This window comes from Ailuropoda melanoleuca, chromosome 5 (genome assembly GCF_002007445.2).
Source record: "Ailuropoda melanoleuca isolate Jingjing chromosome 5, ASM200744v2, whole genome shotgun sequence".
NCBI classification, from domain to species: Eukaryota; Metazoa; Chordata; class Mammalia; order Carnivora; family Ursidae; genus Ailuropoda; species Ailuropoda melanoleuca.
The window spans coordinates 41,603,615-41,624,791 of NC_048222.1; the positions used below are offsets into that span (position 1 = coordinate 41,603,615).

The 21,177-nt window shown below is 51.8% G+C and overlaps 1 protein-coding gene across 2 annotated transcripts in view; it reads left to right on the forward strand.

Annotated features, from left to right (window-relative positions):
- Nucleotides 1-21,177, forward strand: part of MEGF11 (multiple EGF like domains 11) — a 219,194-nt gene that overhangs the window by 43,540 nt on the left and 154,477 nt on the right. For both annotated transcript variants that reach the window (XM_002914259.4, XM_019794154.2), the window contains exon 4: nucleotides 5,350-5,442. In XM_002914259.4, coding sequence (XP_002914305.2) covers nucleotides 5,350-5,442 — 93 coding nt within the window. The remainder of the gene's footprint in view (nucleotides 1-5,349; nucleotides 5,443-21,177) is intronic.

Sequence of the window (21,177 nt, forward strand, 5' to 3'; positions counted from 1 at the left end):
GCAGGGGCAGATGGCGACTCTGTGTTCTTGGGGGGGGGGTTGGTTCTTAGTCTGTTTATAGAGAAAGCTCAAATACCCTGTATATCTGTGTAGGTACTGTATGTCTATCTGTGGTGTCAAAATCTCATGGGAGACAGTGATTAAGGGAAAAGATGTCTGAAGTGGTTCCTGGAGGGGAGGGCTTGATCGCGAAAACAAGGTTGAGAGATACCAATCTCGCACAGTGGCTCTGGGAGTTTGCACAAGTTATTTAGGCCTTCCTGTGGTTGATTCCCAACTGTAAATGGAGCCGTAATTACGCCTGACTCAAGGATGAAAGGGGGCGGCAGGAATTCAGTGCCCGGCAAAGAGAAAGGACTCATCGCTTGGCTTTTTCTCCCCACCGTGAAGAGGGTTTGCCTGAGCAGGACCACCAGCTGTCACAGGAGGGGGGGTCACTAAATCCCCCATGGTCCCCGTCCCCAGCCCCAGGAGGGCAGAGAGACAAAGTGCCAGCTGCGTGTTTGTGGCGGCTGAAGGTTACGCGTCCCAGCTTGATGACCCCTTGTTGCTGTGAGTAGACGCAGGGCACCGCTTTAGAAAAGAGGCTGGGCGTCAACGGGTGTTTCCTCAGCACACCTGGGGCTTTGTTTTACCGTGGGACCATACCTGGGAGTGAGTAAATGATAGAAGAATAGAAGGGGAGAAGGGATCTTGAAAGTCCCATGGTCTGATTTCCCACCAGACCAGGAACGCTCTGGAGTGGAATGGCCCCCTCCCCTCATAAGATATCAGAGTGTAAATATTTTAGGTTTTGCCGGCCATCCATCCCTGTGGCCACGGCTCCACTCTGTCCTCCATCCATCCCTGTGGCCATGGCTCCACTCTGTCCTCCTAGTGCGAATCAGCCCTGGTGACATGTACGTGAATGGGCGTGGCTCTGCTCCAACTGACCTTTATTCACAGAAATAGGCCGCTGGTGGGATTTGGCCTGAGAGCCAGCTTGCCTGTCAAAACCTGTGCTCTGCATGAGTGTTCCCAGCAATGGGTTGCTCCCTTCCTATGGAAACAGCCCTCTGAACTGCTAAACCCATTCAGGTGTTAGAAAGTCTTGCCTTGGGCTAGGCTGCCATCTGCACCCTAGGATGGAAGGGCTCCCCCTTGAGCAGCATTTCAGCCTGTCCAGCTGATTGTGACCTGCCTCCCGCCCAGTACTTCCTTCTCCAGGCTAGACAGCACCCCCGCAAGTCCCAGCCTCCACGTGACCCTCACGGGTCCCATGTCCACACCCTCTACATCCTGATCCTTTTTTCCGGCTTGTTAATGTCCCTTGGAAAGGACAGACACTCAGAAGAGTCACCGCCAGCCACTCGTGGACTCTCTGTAAGGTGTGGCTCATGGGGGAGATCCAGGGATATTTAAGATGCTAGATGTAGTCTCAAGGAGCTCACAGTCTAGCTGGGGAGACCACATGAACCCAAGCTAGAGGGGGAAGTGGCAGGAGGCCATGCGTGTTGTGTTCCACCAACTGGGCCACCCCCCGCATACATACAGTGTGTTGTGGGGTTCAGTGGAAGGAGAGGCCTCTGGGCCAGTCGGGGAGCCTCGTGTACCTAAGGGGGTTCTGGTGGGAATATATTTTACCTCCATAGATGTGCGCACTGGATGGCTGAAGCCTTTCTCGCTTCTTGCTGCAGCTGGGCGATGGAGCCTACACCTGGCCGTGGTGACTCAGGTGACCCAAGACCAGGGAGCCTAGTGGAAGCGTTTTGAGCTTCTAGCTGCTGCAAGTTGACACAGTGGGGCCAGAGTGGCCCCAGAAGCATCAAGGGTGTCAGCAGTAGATGGAGCTTTAGGGGTGATGTGTTGCAGGGCCCTCGTTTTCTAGACCAGAGACAGGAAGCCACCTGCCTCGAGTCCGAGGACACCCTACTAACTAACAATAGCAAGACTCACACGGTACTTACGAGACCCCAGGCACTGCTGTGGGTGCTTTGTCAACTCCGCTAATCCTCACACAGAGCCCAAGGCCCGTCCTGTCACTGTCCCCACTGAACAGATGGGGACTGACACGAAGATGGCGTGAGCTTGCCCGAGGTCTAGAGCTACTAAGTGGCATCCCTGGGACCAGACCCGGCTTTCTGGTGTAGTCTTTGCCATGCTGCTTCTCACTAAAGATGCCTCCAGCACCCGGATGTTGGAAGCAGGACTGAGACAGGAGGGTAGGTGGTGGGAAGCTGAGAGAGCAAAGGTTCGAATTTCTCAGTGGGGCCGGGAGCGGGGCGGGGGGGCTGGCCCTCAGTCACACCGCATGCAATGTCAGGGCCAGCCTCTGATTCCCTGTCCCCAACAGCAGATGGGGGGACAGCAGTGGGAAGAGGGACTCAACAAAATGTCCCTGTTGAGAGTTACAGGAGCCGGAGAAGAGGGAGGCCAGGGAGCCCCTCCTGGGAGTTGGCTGGCTTGGGGGGCCGGGGTCAGAAAGAACTTAGGGGACCTGTACACTCTAGGAGGGGCTGCTCTGTACACCCTAGCCCTCTGTAGGGGGACTGCCCACTGCTGGGCTAGTGCAGGGTCTGGGGTGGGAGTCAGGAACCCCAGCCCCAGGGAGGGGTGTGGGTCTCCCCTCCATTCCTCCTTGGGAGACTGTCCTCACAGCACCCGTGTCCTATCCCTTCCCCACCAGGTACATAAGCACACGGTGGCCCAGTTGCCAAATCTGGCCACGTAGGCCTCGGATATTTGCTATCAATATTTCATGCTTCAAACAACACTGTCTAAACAGCACCTATGAAATATGAATGGATTGAGGTTTTGACAAGCAAATAGCCCAGGCATAATCCCAGGGTGATAAGGAGGGGAGGGGGATAATGAGGTCTGGGGGGACAACAGGGAGAGCAACAACATCCCTGGAGCCAGGCCCAGGGTTTGTGGGATGGCTCGTCTCCGCACATCGGGTTACTGGCAGCCAGCGTGCCGGATACAGGGCTGAGCTTGGGGGAGGTGCTCGATAGATTGTCCTAGGGGACCCTGGGGTCTGGGGCAGAGACCAAGGGAAAAGGTGGTGTGCAGCTTGCCCAGAGCACCCAAAGGCCCTGCCCTTCCAGCTCAGGAGAGGGTGTAGGAGATAGACCTGTGGTTTGGCAGGGGACTTCATGCTTCTTCCCTTCCTCTCTGAGCTGCTCCGAGCCCCCTGCCCAGCCCCCCTGTAGGGCGCTCAGTGTGTTGAAGCAGCTGCTCTGGCTTTTGCCTTCAGCTCTCATCCTCTCACCCCGCTGTCAGCCACAGTCCCCTGCGCTGTCCCTCTGGGCTGGCTTCCCCAGCCCCTGAGCCGCCAGGGCAGGGAAGGCCTCTAGCTGGCTGAGAGCGGAAGGTCCGTGGTCTTGGGTACCTCTCCCCTCCCTTTACCTTCAGGTGACTCATCCCCTAGCTCTTTCCCTCCTGTCCACGAGGTCACAACACTTGGGCCTCAGTTTCTCCGAGCATAAAATGAAGGGGTTGGACATGACTTTCTCTGCGGTCTCCTCCAGCCCTGATAGTTGGCGGGTTCTTTGTTCACTGTCTGCCCTCACCGCCCCCCAGCAGAGCCCCCAGGGATCAAGGTGTGGCTCTGTGCCGGCAGAAAGCATCAGAGGCCTCTTGAGCTAATCTGACAAGCTGATGAGAGGGACCCAGCAGGGGACTGTGCAGGACCTCAGCCTATGGGGGTACAGATGGGGGAAGGAAGCAGCCGAGGCCAGGGCTTGGAGCTGGCTGGGCTGAGGTGCTGGCCTCTGGTGGGGAGTCTGGGGATGGACATCTGGTGTCCAGTGTGTTCCGGGCATATTGACCCATTTCAGTTTGTTTGGAATGTCTAGTGGAGCAGGGAAAGCAAGAGTGGTCAGACGAGGTCTTGCCAGCAGCTGCGTAAGCAGCTTGCTGTGGCTCTAAGTGGAGCTGGTCACTGGGGCCAGCGAGAACTGAGTTAGTTGGTGGGTCCCCCCATTCCCTGGAACTCTGGGACTGTGGAAAACTTCACAGACCAGAACCTGAGAGCCTCCTGTACAGAAGCACATGGGTGCTGGGGCCCTCCCCCGATATACCGCAGCGAGGCTGGTAGAGGGCAGGCTGACTGTGGACCACTGACCAGTGGGGCATCTGAAATGGCTCTTTGGGGTGCCTTTGCACGAGGGCTTGGGCAAAACCAAGGCAACAGTATCAGCGTCACACCAACCATGAAATGGGCTCTGTTGTCTCACCTGACTGATGTGGCCCCTCAGTGGGCATTCAGGTCAGGCAGTGGGCATGGCAGAGGAGTGGGTGTTTGGAGATCAGTGGTTGCCTCTCAGGACTCACCACTGGGGGCCGCCTGCCCCCCCCCCGCCCGGTCAGGCCAGTTCCAGGCAGAGAGGTCTCTCATTGCTTGTCAAAAAAAAAAAAAAGCCCTTCGTCTAGATTCCGTCTCAGAAATTGACAGGGTCGATGGTAGCTGCTGATTTCCCGAGCTTACAAAATTGGCCTGGGTGGCAACATGGGGGCTTTCTGTAATCCTTCACTGATGGATTAGATGGTGGGGCAGATCTCTCAGGAGCAAAGGACGACCTTGAGAACGTGTAGATGTCAAAGGAAGAGAGAAATAATCCGCCTTCCTCAAACTGCTGCCAATAAGCCTTCTCAACGCTGGAGGAAGTAGATGGAAACTTTGCTGCGGCAGCCTTCTGGCCCAGGAGGCTGTGGCATTTGACTGTGTGATAAGAAATTGCCAGGCACTTTCTAATTACAATTATCATCATCGTAGATGTCTCTCTTAATTACTTTCTTATAATTAGCTGTTGCTTTTTCCTCAGCATTTGTGTACTTTGCAGATTTGCTGACATTTGAGAGCCCCAAAATAGGGGCATTTGGGGAGGAGAGCAGGAAGGTGGGGGAAACGTGAGAGGAACCTGTTCTTTTCAGGCAACCTGATAAATTTCGGGGCCTTCGTAGAAAGAAACCGGGAAAAGCAACAGATGGACGTGACCGGTCACGTCCTGAGCTCGCGCGAAGGAGAGCAGGAGTGTGGATGTAAGGCCAGGGGTTTGTGGAGGGTCCCCAAGTGTTCAGTCTTGGAGAGTATGTTCTTGAAAAGCTAAGGCTGCCCTTTCTCGGGCTTGGGTTTCCTTTTAGGAAATGAAGCGGGATGAAGCACGCTCTTGTTGGATCCATTTCAGAGTTAATTAAATGATGCGGGTCAGGAGTAGCTTGATTTTTTTTCCCCCCCAAACCAGTGATGCATTCTGAGCAGCCCTGGGCCCCAGGGGATCATTACAAAGTGGTTTATGCTCTTTGACCAGATGGTTGGTTTTCACTGTCTGTTCCTCTGCTTTCTCCCTCCCTCCCGGCCCCCTGCAGCCCTGTGTACAGAGGAGTGTGTGCATGGCCGCTGTGTTTCCCCGGACACCTGCCACTGTGAGCCCGGCTGGGGAGGACCCGACTGTTCCAGTGGTGAGTCTGGGGTCTTTGGGGGCCAGGGGGTCCCTTGGCTGTGGCTTGGGGGGGGCCATGCCGCATGCATGCTGACTACTTTGTGCTGGCTTGGGGCAGCCCAGGTGAGCGTGGACCTCAGGGAAGAGGCATCCTGCAGTTTATGTGGTGATATTGGGGTTGAAGGCTCCGGGGGCAGTGGGGTAATGGTTTGGGGGGGGTCTGGAGGAGCATTGTACATGACATTTTTTGGGAACTGTGGAGTATTTGTACAACTTTGACTCGGTGAAACACTTCTAGATATGCTCTTTTAAGGGTCGAAGTGGAATTGAGATGCTTTTGGGACCACCGGACTGCTGCTGCCCTCAGCAGCAGGGGCATCAATTCTGCTGTGAGGCTGGCCCCCCCGGGGTGGGGTGCACCTAGCAGCTGCTCGGGGAATCCTTTGCCAAGAGCCCAGCTGAAGACAACTCTCGCTCTTCTGGCTCAATTTCCGTAAATGCTCACAGATGACCCTCTTTCCATTGGCACTTTTTGCAGTCAGTGGTTGGTCAACATTACGGTCTTATAGGATTATCAAACAGGCTTTGATTAGTGTTGAAACCCAGTCTTCTTCCTGGTTTGAGCTGGGGTAGAGTGTCTTTTTTTATTGTGATTTGAGTAGATAACATATCTAAGCTGATCCATTGGGGTCTAACCCCCAGTATTTCCCCATCATTGGGAGCCGCCTCCCTGTTTCCTGTCCCAATGTCACTGTAATGGTCATAAAAACTTGAAGAGGGGATTGGTGGGTCCATGTTGGCCCAATGTGGTGCTCTTGCCCTTTTCCGCTGTCTCTGCTGGGGTGGAAACATCTAGTTACGGTCCTTTCTCCCAAGGGCCTTGACTGGAGCCTTCCTGTCTACCCAGGATATGAGAACGTACCCTCTAGCAAGGCTGTTGGATGTGGTTTTGTTTTGAGTCTGGGTGGTTATCTCGGCTCAGGGGGTCTGGGATCTGTTTGGGGTACTCAGGAAACTCCTCAATGGACTGTGGCCGCAGTGGCCTCCGCCTCCCACCTGTGTCACTGCTCTGAGGTGGGCCATGCTGAGCAACAGGGCCAGGGATTCCTCCCAACACTGAAAAGTAAACTTGAGGGACACGGGAAGGAAAGGAATGTGTTCCACCAGTCTTTCTGTGAACTATAGGAAACGTGTGGGCTAGAATGTTCAAGAGCTTGCTCCCCACCCCCCACCCCCCCCACGATCCGTGTTTTGTGTTACATAACTTCGCTCACTACAAATCCTTGACGGAGCCCTAACTTGGATTAGGGGAACCCTGCAAGGACAGGTCTGCTTGCTGCATGCCGGATTACAATGTCAAGGGCAGCCTGTTGGAGGTTAGAAATACAGCCCGACTCTCGGGGGCCCTGAGTGCATGTCAACCACCGATCAGTGCAAGTGTGTGTGGTGTTCACTCTATGCTGGACTGCGCCAGGCCCAGGGTGGGCCCCGGAGGGTCTTTCCGACGTTGTCTGTGTCTTTCAGGGTTTCCCTTCTGGTGAAAGAAATGGAATGAAGGTGGCATTCAATTGAGTGGGCCTGTTTAGAGCAGTTTAGAGTAACTCTTGCCCCTAGAGTGAGCTTACCAAACAGACAGGGAAATGGCCTTGCTAGCTGCCAGCACAACACGGGACTGCCTAATTCCCCACCCCCAATTCAGTCATCAGACTCGGTGGTGAGCTGTTTCCCCGATTAAATCCATTTTCGTGGGCTGAAGAGCCACCACCCCTGTCTACTCAAAGGCATGGAAGTCCTGAAAGATGGGTTCCGACCCTGTGCTGGAACCAGCATTGAATGAAGGGAATTCATAGACACTCACTTTCAAAGTCATTCAGAGCCCTGAAAGCTTAGATGTCACCAAGAGCCTTTCAACTTCTGCTTGAGTCCCTCCATTCACAAGGAGCTCACTGCCTCCTATGACAGTATGTCCTGACTGTTGGAAAGCTTCTCCTTATGTTAAGTGGAAATCTTTCTCAAGCTTTTTACCAGTCTGTTCTCCCTCATGATAAGTCCAGAGCAGGGTGACGGATCGCCATGATTCTCCTTGCCCTGTCTGGAATTTCTCTCGAGATCAGTGGACAAGGCCGTGGACTGGGTACAAGACGATGTTCATCAAAGAGCAGTTGATAAAAACCACTGGGGTTGCGTAGAAGAAACCAGAGTCCCTTTCCACGGCTCAGACCTTTGGGAATTAGAAGACAGCGATCACTTCCTTCCCCAAGTTTTTATTCTCCAAGCTCCTTTGTTTCTCACCGACATGGTCTGATCTGCCTTCCCCATCTGGTTCCTCTCCGTCATCTGTGGCTTTTATTCCTCTTAAACTATCATTCCTAGGTCTGACCACACAACTGTAGGCTGGTATGGAAAAATAATCATAGAAGTAGGTACTATTTATTGAATTTTACGGTGCACTAGGCACTCCAGTTACCTTCTCACTTAATCTTCACAACGACCTTCTGGAATAGAAATTATGATGAGTCCCATTTACAGATGAGAACGTTGAAACACAGAAAGGCTAACAAACTTTGCACGGACACACAGCTAGTAAATGGTGAAGCTGGGACTATCCACCAAGCAAACACCTGAATCCCAAACCTGAGCACTTAAGGGTCACATTCTTTCTCTAGGTTCTCAACCCCTATTAATACAGCCTAAGGCTAAAATAGGTCTTTGACGAGAAAACTGTGCTGCTCACAGGAGAAAGAAAGATCCACATGGAAAATGTGGCCCCGAGATCCTGCCCCAGGGCACAAACTGTGACTGGAGGTTGTGCAAGCAATTTGAGCCCACTTGCTAGCATCCCGCTGGATGCCTCTCTGCCTGAGTGTGCCTTAGGGTCTCGGGGGGCCTGTGCCCCTGGGGATGGGTGTCCTGCTCAGTGTGGTGTGTACCTCTGGAGATTTCTGTGTGGGAGCTGCCCATGGCCGTGTCTATACATATGATCCCCTTGCGGGGAAGCTTGGATTTTTGTTCAGTTGAAAGCATCATTCTTGTTGTTGTTGTTTCTGATTCTAAAATCACACCTGTTCATGTTAAAAAGAAACTTCAAACTGCACCTGAATCCTACAGAAAGGTTAGACACACACGCACACGCAGACGCACATGCATTTGGGTGCTTGCCCTCCCTGTCATTTCTCCACATATTTGCACTGAGAGCTATGTCTGGATACAACTTTTATGAATTAGATCATGTCTATGCGCTGTTCTATAACTTGCTTTTTAAATTTAAATCAATCATGCACTGATATCTTCGTCAATAAACATGACTCTCCCTTTATTTTTAAAGACCTTCATAGAGTTTTCTTCTGTGGATCACCAGAGGTATTTGGTCTCTTGTTGATGGGCTTTTAAGTTGTTTTGGGGTTTTTCACTATTGTAAGGAAGGCCCCACCATCCTGTGTTCAGGATCCTTGGGGTTTGTTGATTTCAGAATTTGTTTTTTTCAGAGTTTAGAAACGTGTGGTGACTATAGGTATAAGACCTGTACCCCCAGAGGGGTCTGGACAGCACCCTGGGATGAGACCCAGTAATGTTTCTGAATAGGACTATTCCACTTAGGGACATCAAGGCAATACAGAACCACAAATCAGTTCCGTGAAGATCTGGCCTCTAAATGAATTTTGGTGCTGAACTTTAAAAAAAATGTTCTTTTGGGCTTTTTAGGGATTTTTGGATTGTGGGCAAGGGACTGTGGCCCTGTGTAAGAAAAAAAAATCTACAGTGATTCTTCTTGTGCGTATATCTTTGCCCATTTGCCCTGATTTTTTCCTAGGATAAATTCCTGGAAGAGGCAGGGAGGGTTATAAAGATCCATCATCCTACCGCCTGCCTTGCCCTGCCCTTCGTGGCTGCCAAGGCATTTATGACTTTGACAATTGTGAAGGGGACAGATTCAGTCCTGGGGTGGGGCTGGGAGACTTTTCATCATTTTCCAGACTTACAACCCCATAGCCTAATTTCTTTAAGGCCCGGACTAAATCCTTTCTGCTCCATAAAGTGAGGTGATGCTGGTTTGCCTGGCAAGCAGGCATGTAAGTTATTGTGGATAATTCCGAGGTGTTACAACGACCCATACGGGGAAGTGGAGTGGCTGCATGCTTGGTCATAAACCTCCATCCCATATCATAACGAGGAGTAAAAGGATGAAATGTCAGTTTACACTGAATAAAGACGACAGAGTGACTGTTATTAAATTGCACTAATCTCACAAGTGGAGATAAAAAGAAAAAAAAAAGTTTTCCTATATTGAATATCTGGCTTTTTAAAGTAATTAGGAATATTAAAGCACTGACAATGATTGAGATAGAAACATTATTCATAACTTTTATTTCCGCACTGGGCACTGATCCAGTATATTTCATTTATGAGGTTTCAGCTGTAAGGAGAAGGACGTGAGCCAATTCCTAAATTAAATATGCCCTGTTAACTTTTATAAATGATACCCAAGAATCAACTTGGAAATTTAAGCCTTCATTGTATTATTTAATTATTGTATTTCCTGGGTCCTGCTTCTCTGCCTCCCATCCCACGATGCTTTGTGCTTTGGGTTCAGGGCTCTAGCGTGGTTTTTTGGTTTGGGTGTTGGGGCTCCCCAGAGTGACTGGGGTACACATGAGAGGGAAGCCTGCCCCTCCACCTCCCTACTGTCCCCCCCCCATTCTTGGATTCCACCAAACGTGTTTCATCCATGTGCACAGACCATGTGCGGGACAGTAAAAACTCCCTCACTACTCCGTGTTTCACTGTCAGACGCCGTCTCCCTACCACCCCACGCTGGCACGAGGCAGGACTGCGGCCCCCAAGGACTGAGGCAGCAGGAACCGTGTTGGGTCACCACCAAGAGTAGCTCCTGCCAAAGCAAATGGGTTCTTATCTTGAATGGTGTGTGGGACCCTTGGCCGACTTGGCTTTCGGTTATCGTTGCAGAATAAAATAAAACATTCACCAGCTCAGAGAGATGCCCACACTCCCAAACTAGCCTGGGCCCGTGCTTTTCAAACTAAGGTATGGGTTTACTAGAGTTGTGTGCACGTGCGTGTGATAAAATATACACAACATAAAATTTACCCCATTTCAACCATTTTTTAAAAAGATTTTATTTACTTAGAGTGCGTGCATGCGCACAAACGGAGGTGGGGGCAGAGGGAGAAGCAGACTCCCCGCCGATCAGGAAGCCGGACAACGGGGCTGGATCCCAGGATCCTGAGATCATGACCTGAGCCGAAGCAGATGCTTGACTGACTGAGCCACCCAGGAGCCCCCCATTTTAACCCATTTTTAAATGAACTGGTCTGTGGCATTAAGTACATTCACACTGTTGCACAATCATCATTATTATGCATCTCCAGACTTTTTCATCTTCCCCAAATGAAGCTCGGTACCCATTAAACACTAGCTCCCGCCCTCCTCTCCCCTTAGTCATAGCAGCCACATTCTATTTTCTGTCTCTAAGAATCTGATCATTCTAGGTAACTTATATAATATCTGTCTTTCTGTGGCTGACTTATTTCACTTAGCATAATATCTTCAAGGTTCATCCATACTGTAGCATGTGTCAGAACTTCTTTGCTTTAGAAGGCTGGATAATATTCCATTGTATGTGGATACCTCATTTGTTTATCTGTTCATCCATCAGTGGACACGTGGGTTACTTCCACCTTTTGACTACTATGAGTAATGCTGCCAGGAACACAGGTCTACAGATAGCTTTTCTGTTTTCGCTTCTTTGGGGTATATACTTCCTTGGATCGCTGATCCGGAAGTAAAACACTGGGTCAAATGATAATTCTACATTTAATTTTTTGAGGAACCATCATACCTCATTCCACAGCATCTGTACCATTTTACATTCCCATCAGCAATGCCCGAGGGTTCCCCTTTCTTTACATCCTTGCCAACACTTGTTATTTTCTGTTTTTTTTTTTTAATCAGAAAATCCCTGTAGGTGTGAAGTGGTATCTCATTGTGGTTTTGACTTGCATTTCCCTAAACTAGTGATGTCAAGCATCTTTTCATGTGCTTAAGACTATTTGTAGATCTTCTTTGGAAAAATGTCTACTCAAGTCCTTTGCCTATTTTTTAGTTGGGTTGTTCATTGTTATTGACTGGTAGGAGTTCTTTATATATTCTGGATATTAATCCCTTACCGGGTATATGATTTGAAAACATTTTCTCTCATTTGGTGGGTTGCCTTTTTGCCCTGTTAATTAGGGTCCTTTCATGCACAGAAGTTCTAATTTTGATGAGGTCCAATTTATTTATTTTCCTTTTGTTGCCTGTGCTGTTGGTGTCCTAGTCAAGGAATCACTGCTAAATCCAATGTCATGAAACTTTTCCTCTATGTTTTGTCTAAGAATGTTATCATTTTTAGCTCTCACATTAAGGTTTTGATCCATTTTGAGTTAATTTTTGAATTTGGTATAAGGAAGGGGTCCAACTTAGGTTTATTTGCACGTGGATATCAAGTTTTCTGAGCACCATTTGTTGAAAAGACTTTGGCTAAAGATTTTTGAAGCTCTGGAGTTTTCCACTATGTAGTGGTATATTAGTTATCTGATGAGTAATTTTAAACATTGCTCCTTCTATTAAAACAAATAAAGATTGATTATAGAAATAAATGCGGAATTGGCATGCTTTAAAAAAAAAACCAAAAATATGGTTATTTGAGTCTTTGGTGGACCTTTTGGAGCTATGCCACCAGACCTCCCCGGGGGGCAGGGCTAATTTAGGGGTAAAGTTTGGAAAGCGGTGGAAAAGGCAAGAAGTCCATAAACAGAACTACATTTCCCAGTGCTGATGACTGTTTGCAGGGATGGTTGAAAGCGAGATCAGGCCCTGAATCCCTTTCCCCACTGCATTCTTGGGCACTCTGTCTTCCCCCCAGCATGCTGGGCTGTCTGCAGTCCCCCCACTATCTGTGTCTGGGCTCCTTGGCTCTCGATTGGTGTAAAGCCTCTGGCCCAGCCCACACTACCTCGTCTTGGGTGTTCCGGGGTCTCTGGATTTTCTATAGTGCTCACTGCTGGCCCTCCGTGGTTGTGAGTCATATGAATCTCACATTGCTGTTTTCTTGAGGATTTCTTCACATCTCTTTCATTGAGCCACCAATTCCTGGAATAGACTATCAGAAAGTAGGGCCTGGGATCCAGGAACCAAATCTGAGATCTCATGATTTAACCTGAAACCACTGAATCAAGAGCTAGGAGGGACCATAGAAATTATTGGGTCCGCCTGCACTTTACAGATGGGCAAACCCAGGTCCCGAGAAAGGAAACTGCTTCTGGGGTGACCCAGAGAGGTCATGGCAGAGCTGTGACTTGATCCTGGGTCTCCTGACTCCCATGCCTTTTGTCTCCCACCAGCCGCTCTAGTTGTTCAGGGCTGGAGTTATCTTAGAGGCGAGGGATCTCATTATACCAAAGCAAATAGACCGAGTTGTTCTATAGACTTCTGTGCAGATGACCTAAAGGTTCCCAGTCCTCCTCGTTCCTTCTTAGCCTAGGCCTAGAGCACGGACTCTTGGTCACAGATCAGGCCAGGGCACTGGGATTGGATATTTCCAGAGGGACCAACCCTGTGTGGCTTGAAAAGTACATCAGGGAAGGGTCCCCATCTCAGGGGCCCTGGACACACTTCTCACTGATGAACATGGATACATCATAGTCTGGAAGCTTAGGACATGAGTGCAAAGCAAAAGTACAGGATGTGGGCCAGGGTTCCTGCCTATGTCCTGGGGCAGGTAAGGGGGGCCCAGAAGGACACCGGCAGGGCTTGAAGGGGGAGTGAGTGGGCCTCGCCGTATAGGCCTGCTGGCAAAGGCCACTCCCAAAACTTAGGGGCTCCTCCTCCGTGACGAATGGGGTGAGGAGCGTAAGTGTGAGGGGACACGGGGTCTGAGCAGGAAGGTGAATGGGGATTCCTGCTCCCGCCGCGTACAGATGCCCCACTCACACGATCTCATTCCATCTCCTGGCGGCTTGGAGAGGTCACGTGTGTTATCTCCATCTTACAAAGCAATCAAAGCTCAGGGCAGTAGAGCAACTTCTGATCTTCACCCAGCTAACGAGGGGCACCTTTGAACGCAGAACTGTGTTTTTCCCACAGCTCCGTGCTGCCTCCAAAGAAATGGAAGTCTTGTGCCATAAAACACAGGAAAGCTGGCTGCAGGTCATACCCCTGCCTGGGTGACCCTAGCTAAGTCCTTCCCTCTCTGTGAGCCTCTTTTTTCTCTGTGAAATGGCGAGGTCGGCGTGGATATCCCACTCTTAAATCCCATGATGCTCTGTTTCTGCGAAGACAGAATCCAGCATCGCCTCATCGAGGGCCCTGCTGACCTTCCCACTGACCTCTGGGGAGGGGGTCTTGTCTCCCCTGCCCCCACGCACCGCCCTCCTGCCATTCTCTCTCCTCATTCTGGGACCTGGGAGAGGAGTGGGGAGGAGGACAGCCACGGGCGGGGGCCGCCGTGACTCACATCCTTGCCTCCCCCGGCAGGGCGGGGGGGGGGGTTCCTGGTGAGTCCTCGGCCGCCTCAGCTGGGAGGGGGTGTATGGAGGGGCGTCGTGCCGTCAGGGAGGCCGCCGCTCCCCGGTTGTGTTTTCACTACACTGAGCCGGCTGTCAAGGTGAAAGCAACTTCAGATGAATCACCCCAAAGCAATTACACTTGCTTTTTCGCGTGTGCGGCTCTGCCCAGCCCGCGGCCCCTCGCAGAACCGCCTGGGCCGCCTTCTGGCGGCATCTGGCGCGCCCGTGGGCCTCCCCGGGACAGTGGGCTCCGTGTCAGCAGCGCGCACTGGGGCGCAGTCACCGTGACGGGAACAGAAGGGAGAGGCGGATGCGGCAGCAAATGCTTTTTCAAGGTCTGTGCGTAAGAGAAGCTGCTATTCACCCCAGAATTCTAATTTTGAACAAAAGAGAAGTCAGTAGCCAGGGCCACCGGCCCCACTGGCTCTGTGTTCTTTGTCCCTTGAGTTCCACTTAATGCACTTTATTGAGTACTTCTCCGAGGACAGCACTGCCAGGGATCCAGGCCTGGGGGGGTGGGGATTTAGGGATGTGGAGGGCATGGCCCCCATCCTCAGGGAACTTGGAGCAGAAGCCAGAACTACTAGCACAGAGAGGAGGGAGTTAGAAGAGTCCAGGGGGAGAGAAGGCTCTGGCTTTCATGGGCGGGGGCACCTGGAAGGTTCGGGCGGGAGGGTGCAGGAAGGAAGGAACTGGGTGTGTGCCAGGTCCCCCACAAGGTTCACCTTGTGTGTGTCTTATGATGGAGAAACTGAGGCACAGGTGAAGCGATGGCCTGAGGTCCCACAGCTGGTGAGCGTCACAGGCGGGTCTGCGTGGCTTTTTGTCCACAGAAAACAGGGATAAGAAGGGTGAGAACGAACTCACTTGTGAGGAGCCTATGGTGGAGGCTGAAAGAGACCTCAGCCCAGCTGCTGCCCGAGTCCTGAGGGGGCTTCAGGGGAAGGATGGCAAGAAGGCGGTTTTGTCCTTGGCTGTCCCCTCCCCCCAGCCCTGGCTCCCTCCTTTTAAGACCCCACCCCTACCCCCAGCCTTGGCTGTGTTCTGGAAGCTAGTGAAGAGGTTTATGTCCCCCCTCCCAGAGTTTCTTCCTCTCCTGAGGTGTCTCTCAGGAGAAATGGGGAATGAAAAGGAGCAGATGCTGGGGTGCTCTGTCCTCATAGGGGTCCAGACCACTGTGGGGGTGAGGATGAGGCTGGGTGGGGGGCAGCCTTTGGAGACCCCAAAACACAAGCCTGAGGGCAGTCTCCCCACCCCAGCTCTACCCCAGGACTGGCCCTTGCTCCTGTGATGATACCCACCAGGAAAGGAAGGAGACCTAAGGCCCTCCTTCCCAGGTCCAAGAGAGGCAGGCCATGGGGGAGAAGGGGGCATGGGATACCTCTGGCACCTTGAGGGAGGGCAGCCTGTCAGGCCTTCTCTGCATCCCCCTGTGCCTCTCAGACCAGGGGAGCTATTGGGACCAGTCTGATCTGAGCAGGATCAAGGGTCAGGCAAGGCCTGTGTGGCCTCTCCTAAAAGTCAGTTTTTGTTTGAGAATTCCAGACACAGGGTAGCCTGGAGCCTGTGTGAGCTGCGTGATCGAGGGGGCTGTCAGAGGTGGGGGAGGGAGGCACATTCTGCCAGACTCAGCTCCGGCCATCTGCTCCCTGAGAACAAAATTAATAAATAAGTGACACACAGGGAGTCTTACGAACCGGGGGAGGGGGTGGGAGAACCCGCGTACAATGTGACAAAAGCAGAACAGAATGGCAGCAGCCAAGCTGGCATCTTCGTGTGGGGCTGGCAGGCAGTGCCGCCACCCCTCCCCGGCCCCACTCAGGCATGAAAAGGACACTGTGCCCACCCCCGACACATGCGTGCGCACACGCGCGCGCACACACACACACACACACACACGAACGCGTACACGTAAGCACACGGCCTCGCTTCCAGGATGGGCGCGTGGGCTGAGTCTCCATGGGAAACCGCCCCTCCGGGAAGGGAATCTCGAACTGTGCCATCTTGGCCCCAGCAGCCTAGAGAACTCTCTGGAACTCTGATGGGGCGGGGGGGATCATCTCGGGGGCAGCCCAGACCTGCAGTGTGCTGGGCACCCCTGGAGATGGGGGTTCGATCTCTCTTCATCCTCCTGCTGCCCGCTGAGGTGGGCGTGACCACCCTTGTGCTGCGGTCGAGGCCGCGAAGGTCACTCAGCAGCTCCAGGGTGTGTGCTGTCTCCACTCAGGAATATTTCCACCCGAGTGTGCGGCTGGGGAAGAGGAGGCATTCGAGGCTGAAAGGGAGGGAGGTCTGGCCTTTGCTCTCGCTTACGCTTCTGTCCTAACTCGCATCAGCACTGACTATCCATGCCGTCCTGTTCGTTATTCATGATGATTCGTGATTACCCCCATCTTTCAGATGAGGGAGCAGAGACCCAGGGAGGTTGAGTACCTGGTCCGAGGACATTAGGTGTCAGAGTTAGGATTTGAACCCAGGCAGTCTGTTTCTGGAGACCGCACTTACAACTTGGTTCACGCTTCTTTACAGGGCCCCCTCGCTTCCCTCTCCAGCCCCTCCCACACTTGGGAGGTTGGGAGGGAATAAGAGCAAATTGGGCCATGTCACTTTGCTCCCCTTTGCCTGCTGGGAAGTGCCCCCAGCTCCTTGGCCAGGCCTGTAAGGCTCCTCTGGGTCTGATGCCTGCCTAGTTTTTAGCCTCATTTCCCATCGCTCCACACCACCCCCCTCCCTGCCCCACCTTCCTTTATTCGCTGACCCATTGCTCTTTGGCTTTAAAGCTCAGCTCAGATGCCATCCTTGCCGTGACACTTCCTGATTCCCACAGACCTTGACTACACATGGCCAGTGTGGTCCATGCCTCCCTGGACAATCAGCGTTTGATGGCGTGTTTGCTAGCCTCTCAGTCCCCGTCCCCTGCGACCGTCCTCACGGCGGGGCCCAGGGCTTGTCTCTGTGACTCCGGGGCCCTGCATGCTGCAGGCGCGTGGGGGGCGCTCAGCACAGTGCTAAGTGGGGTCCAGTGGATTCCCTCTCTCATTTTATCGTGTTTTGGTTCCTGGATGATGATCTCATGGTGGTGCCAGGACTAGGGAGGAGTACGGGGCTCTGGGCTGGCTGCTTGGGAGAATTCAAAGCCAAGTCCTTTGATTTTCCAAAAGTTCTCACCTACCAGTGTCTCCCAGGGGCATGTTCCCAAGGATTGTGAGGTGAGGCTAGGAGTCAGGTTGGTCCTTCATAAGAAGCAGAGATCACGTGTAGCTGGGAAAGTGGGAATGATGCCAAGAAAACATTGGTACTAGAGCTCAAAGAAAGATGAGATTTGAAGTGTCGGTCGTCAGGTACAGGAAGAGAGGGCATTCCAGGCTGAGAGACGCGCCTACAGCAGAGGCCGCCTGGTGGAGGAGTGGGAGCCAGGCAAGGTGGTGCGGGACACTATTCTGCGGGCCTTGGGGAGCTCCCGAAGGCTCACTTTTCATCAGCCAAGTCTATTGTTTCCCGCTGGGGCAACCTCTGAACTCTTCCTTCTCCCAACTAACCTGTGACCAGGTCTGGGCCGAGGTCTGGGAACAGAGAACACTCTGGAGGCTCTGATCGGCCCTCCAGTCCTGGCTAACCCCCAGGCCAGCTGGGCCATGCTCTCCTTCCCTTGTCCCCGACAGGAGGCCACTGAAAAACGTATGGCAGGCTAGCTTGGCATGGTGTGGGGAGCAGATGGGATGAGGAGGAGGGAGACCGCCATGATTAAGAGTTGGTGAATGGATCTGGGAAGGGGGTGACCCACAGAGGCCAGGTTGGATGTATTCTGATACCCTTCTGCCTCCTTGGCTGGACCAGGGAACACAGATCTGATGGTCCATGGGATGTCCAGGCAGAGCGCCTGAAACAGCCTTATTGGCCTCTAGGATCTTTGACTCCCAGCCTGCCCGTCAGGGGCAGCCCTACCCTCCACCTCCCATCCTCAGACAGCAGTGGGGTCCCCAGGTGGGCAGCAAGTGCCCAACAGGGCTACGGCAGCAGAAGCAGCAGCCAAACTGGGGAATCTGTCACCCTCTAATAAGGAAAGCCCATTTTGGCAGGCTGGGTAATAGGCCTCAAATTGAATAATTAATAAAGTTATAAAAATATGTCTACTATATGGCCAGAATAATTCAGCCCAATTAGAAGCAATTATTTCTTGCAGTTATGCCACTTGGTATATTTTATGAACAGCTGCAGCAGGATTCCCAGCTTTGGCTGCCAGCTTGAGAGGTTCTGTTGACAGCAAATCTTCCCCTAGGGGATTGTCCAGATGAGGAACATCCACCCATGCATTCATCCACCCATTTAACTACGTGTCAGTGTATCTGTCCATCATTCCGTCTGACCATTCATCTATCCATCCCTTCATCCACTCCTCCGTCCATCTGTGCATGCATCCATTTGTTCATCCAGTCATCCGTCTGTCCATTCAACAGATGCTTCTTGAGCCCCTTCCTTGTGCCAGAAATGGTGCTGAGTTCTGGAAAGGTGGAGACAAGTAAGACCCTGCCCCAGTCCCTGCCCAAAGATCCCCCAGCCCAAGCAAGTGGACCTTGGAGTAATACACGCTGTCATTCCTATTCCTGTTCTGAGGTCCTGCTGAATAGGGTTTTTGTCCTCCATCTCTTTCTTTGTACCCCAGGGATACGTCAAGAGTTATTTGGACTTAAACCTGGCTTGTGTTAGGTAATAGATTCCTTCCCAGTATGGTCAGCTCATTCCCCTACATCTGAGAGCTTAGGGATCTGCTGGCTTCAAACTCCCCACTGCTGGGGTCCCAACCTTTTATCAGGTGGAGATCAAGAGATGTGGGATCCAGCTCCACCCTGGGCCCTGCTTTCAATGTGATCTGGACAAGACATTTCGTTGGTTCACCTGTGAAGTATGAAGAATCAGTGTGCTACTGTGAGCTCACAGGGATGACCGAAGTCAAGATGCTTGGGGCCACCTGTTGGAGACCCAAATTGGCTTTCTGGAACACTGGACATATATTGAATCCTGAGTTAAATCAGCACATAACTTTATGTAGACCTGCTGCAGGAAGTCCTTCCATAAAGGCAATGCTCTTTTGCCAGTGAAGATACCCTCTTTCTGAATTCTCTACCTGGACAGTGAGACTTCCTTTATAGTGCAGCAAACCCATGACTCAATTCATTAAGTCTCCACAGGACCCTTGCTGTAAGCCCAGCTCTCTGCTGGACAAACCTGACAGAATTATCCAGTGAGTTACATTATGGGCACCAAACATTTACTAGGGGTCTGCTCTGGGGATGCAGAAAGACCTCAGCTTTCACCCTGCTCTCGAGTCAGCCTCTCTGACATGGGTCCCCTTTTGCCTCATTGTGGATCAGAATGTCATAGCTGGCAAAGCAAAGTAAAAAGGCAAGCCTGCGACTGGGACAAGACACTCCTAACACGTACAGTCCACAAAGGGTTACTATCCAGACCAGGTATTTTTAAATCCTACACATAGATAAGATCAACCATTCAAACCCTGGCGAAGAATATAAACATGAACTTCACAGGGAAAGGGTATGTTGATGGGCAGTAAGCACATGAAAAGCAGCTCACTCCCTGGCGATCAGGGGAATGCAAATTCGACTTGAGAGATGCCACCTTATCCCACTCAACAATGTGGGGAAAACCAGTTTCTCATACAACCAAGCGTTAGCGAGGATGCAGGCGAACGGACCCTCTTACACGCTGCTGGTGAGAGAGCGTGAATTTGGGGAGCCACTTGGCAATTTTAAATAAAGCCGAAGATAATACCAACCCCATCATACCCTGTTTCTCAAACATGTTTTCCTGTCACAGGCTGGGTTAAGAAACACAATTCGTGTTGTGTCCCGGCGCACACGCAGGCACCTGCTGACGTTTTACAGTCTCTTCGAGTTAATTGTTGAAAAGGGTTTTTGTGACCTTTGACATTCATTTCGGGACTCTCTTCGGGGTTCCAGGTTAGGGCTTTGGAAAGCTCGTCCCCAGGGAGCTTCTCCAGCCTGTGTCGCCTGCATCATTGTTTGCAGTGGTGAAAAGCTGCAGGGAACGCAGAGGTCCCTCAAGAGGGGACTGGATGACTCGTAATATATTCATACAATGGAATCTCCACAGCAGTTAAAAGGAATGAGCTAGCGCCGTACCTGTCTACTTGCATGAATCGCAAATATATAATACTGTGTGAAATAAGCAAGTTGCAGAGGGCTACATACATCCCCCATAATCATCATTTATATAAAGTTCAAAAGCCTGCGAAATAATGAATATGCTATTTGCGGGTCCATTCAGATGTAGTGAAAGCATAAAAACAGGCATGGCAATGATAAATGCTGAAGTCGGCCTTCGGTTGCCCCCGGCAGGGAGGAGGGGGAGAGGGGAGGGAGGGCTAGGGAGGGCTACACAAGGAGTTTCAGCTGTGTGCTGTTTTATTCGAAAATGCAGACATCTATAGCAAAACTGGGGAATGATGAGACTTGTTGGGCGGATATCCTCTGCTTTAATTTTCTCCATGCTTTACAGTGTGCTCAAAATACTCCATATGCAGAGGAAAGGCCGTCATCTTTTTCTCTCCCTGGCAAGCCCCCAAGCTCAGGTGAAGAAAGACAATGTGTTGGTCTGTGTTAAACTTAAATGTCTTTTTCGTTCGATTTAGTTCAACAGATGCTTACTGAGCCCCTACTAAGGGTCCGTCAGTGCCAGATGTGAGGTGCGGAGCAGGCAGGAAGGCAGGGAGGATATCTCGAGTAAAAACTGGGAGCTTGGCGAGGGCATGGGCCGCCCATCATGTCTGCCGCAGAAAGCAGATAAACTGTGCAGGCCACCAAGGAGGGCCCGGGTCTCCCTGGGGGGATCAGGGAGGGCCCCCTGGAAGAGGTGAAGACTGAGATGGGCCTTGAAGGATGGACAGGGATTGATTGATGAGGGACTCTGGAGACAAGAGGAATGTTGAGCTCCAGAAAGTACAGGTCTGTATGGGAAAGAAGAGGTGACAGGGCAGCTCAGGCCTCTGAACTGAAACCCTGCAGCTGAGATGGTGACTTGCACCTTTGTCTGCAGCGCCCGGCAGGAGCCAGACAAATGGAGTGGAGGAGTGGGGCTAATTCATCACGGGGGCTGTGGAGCCCGGGGCTCCTGGAGGCTGTGAGAGATGATAGGCTGCCCTCCACAGAGGG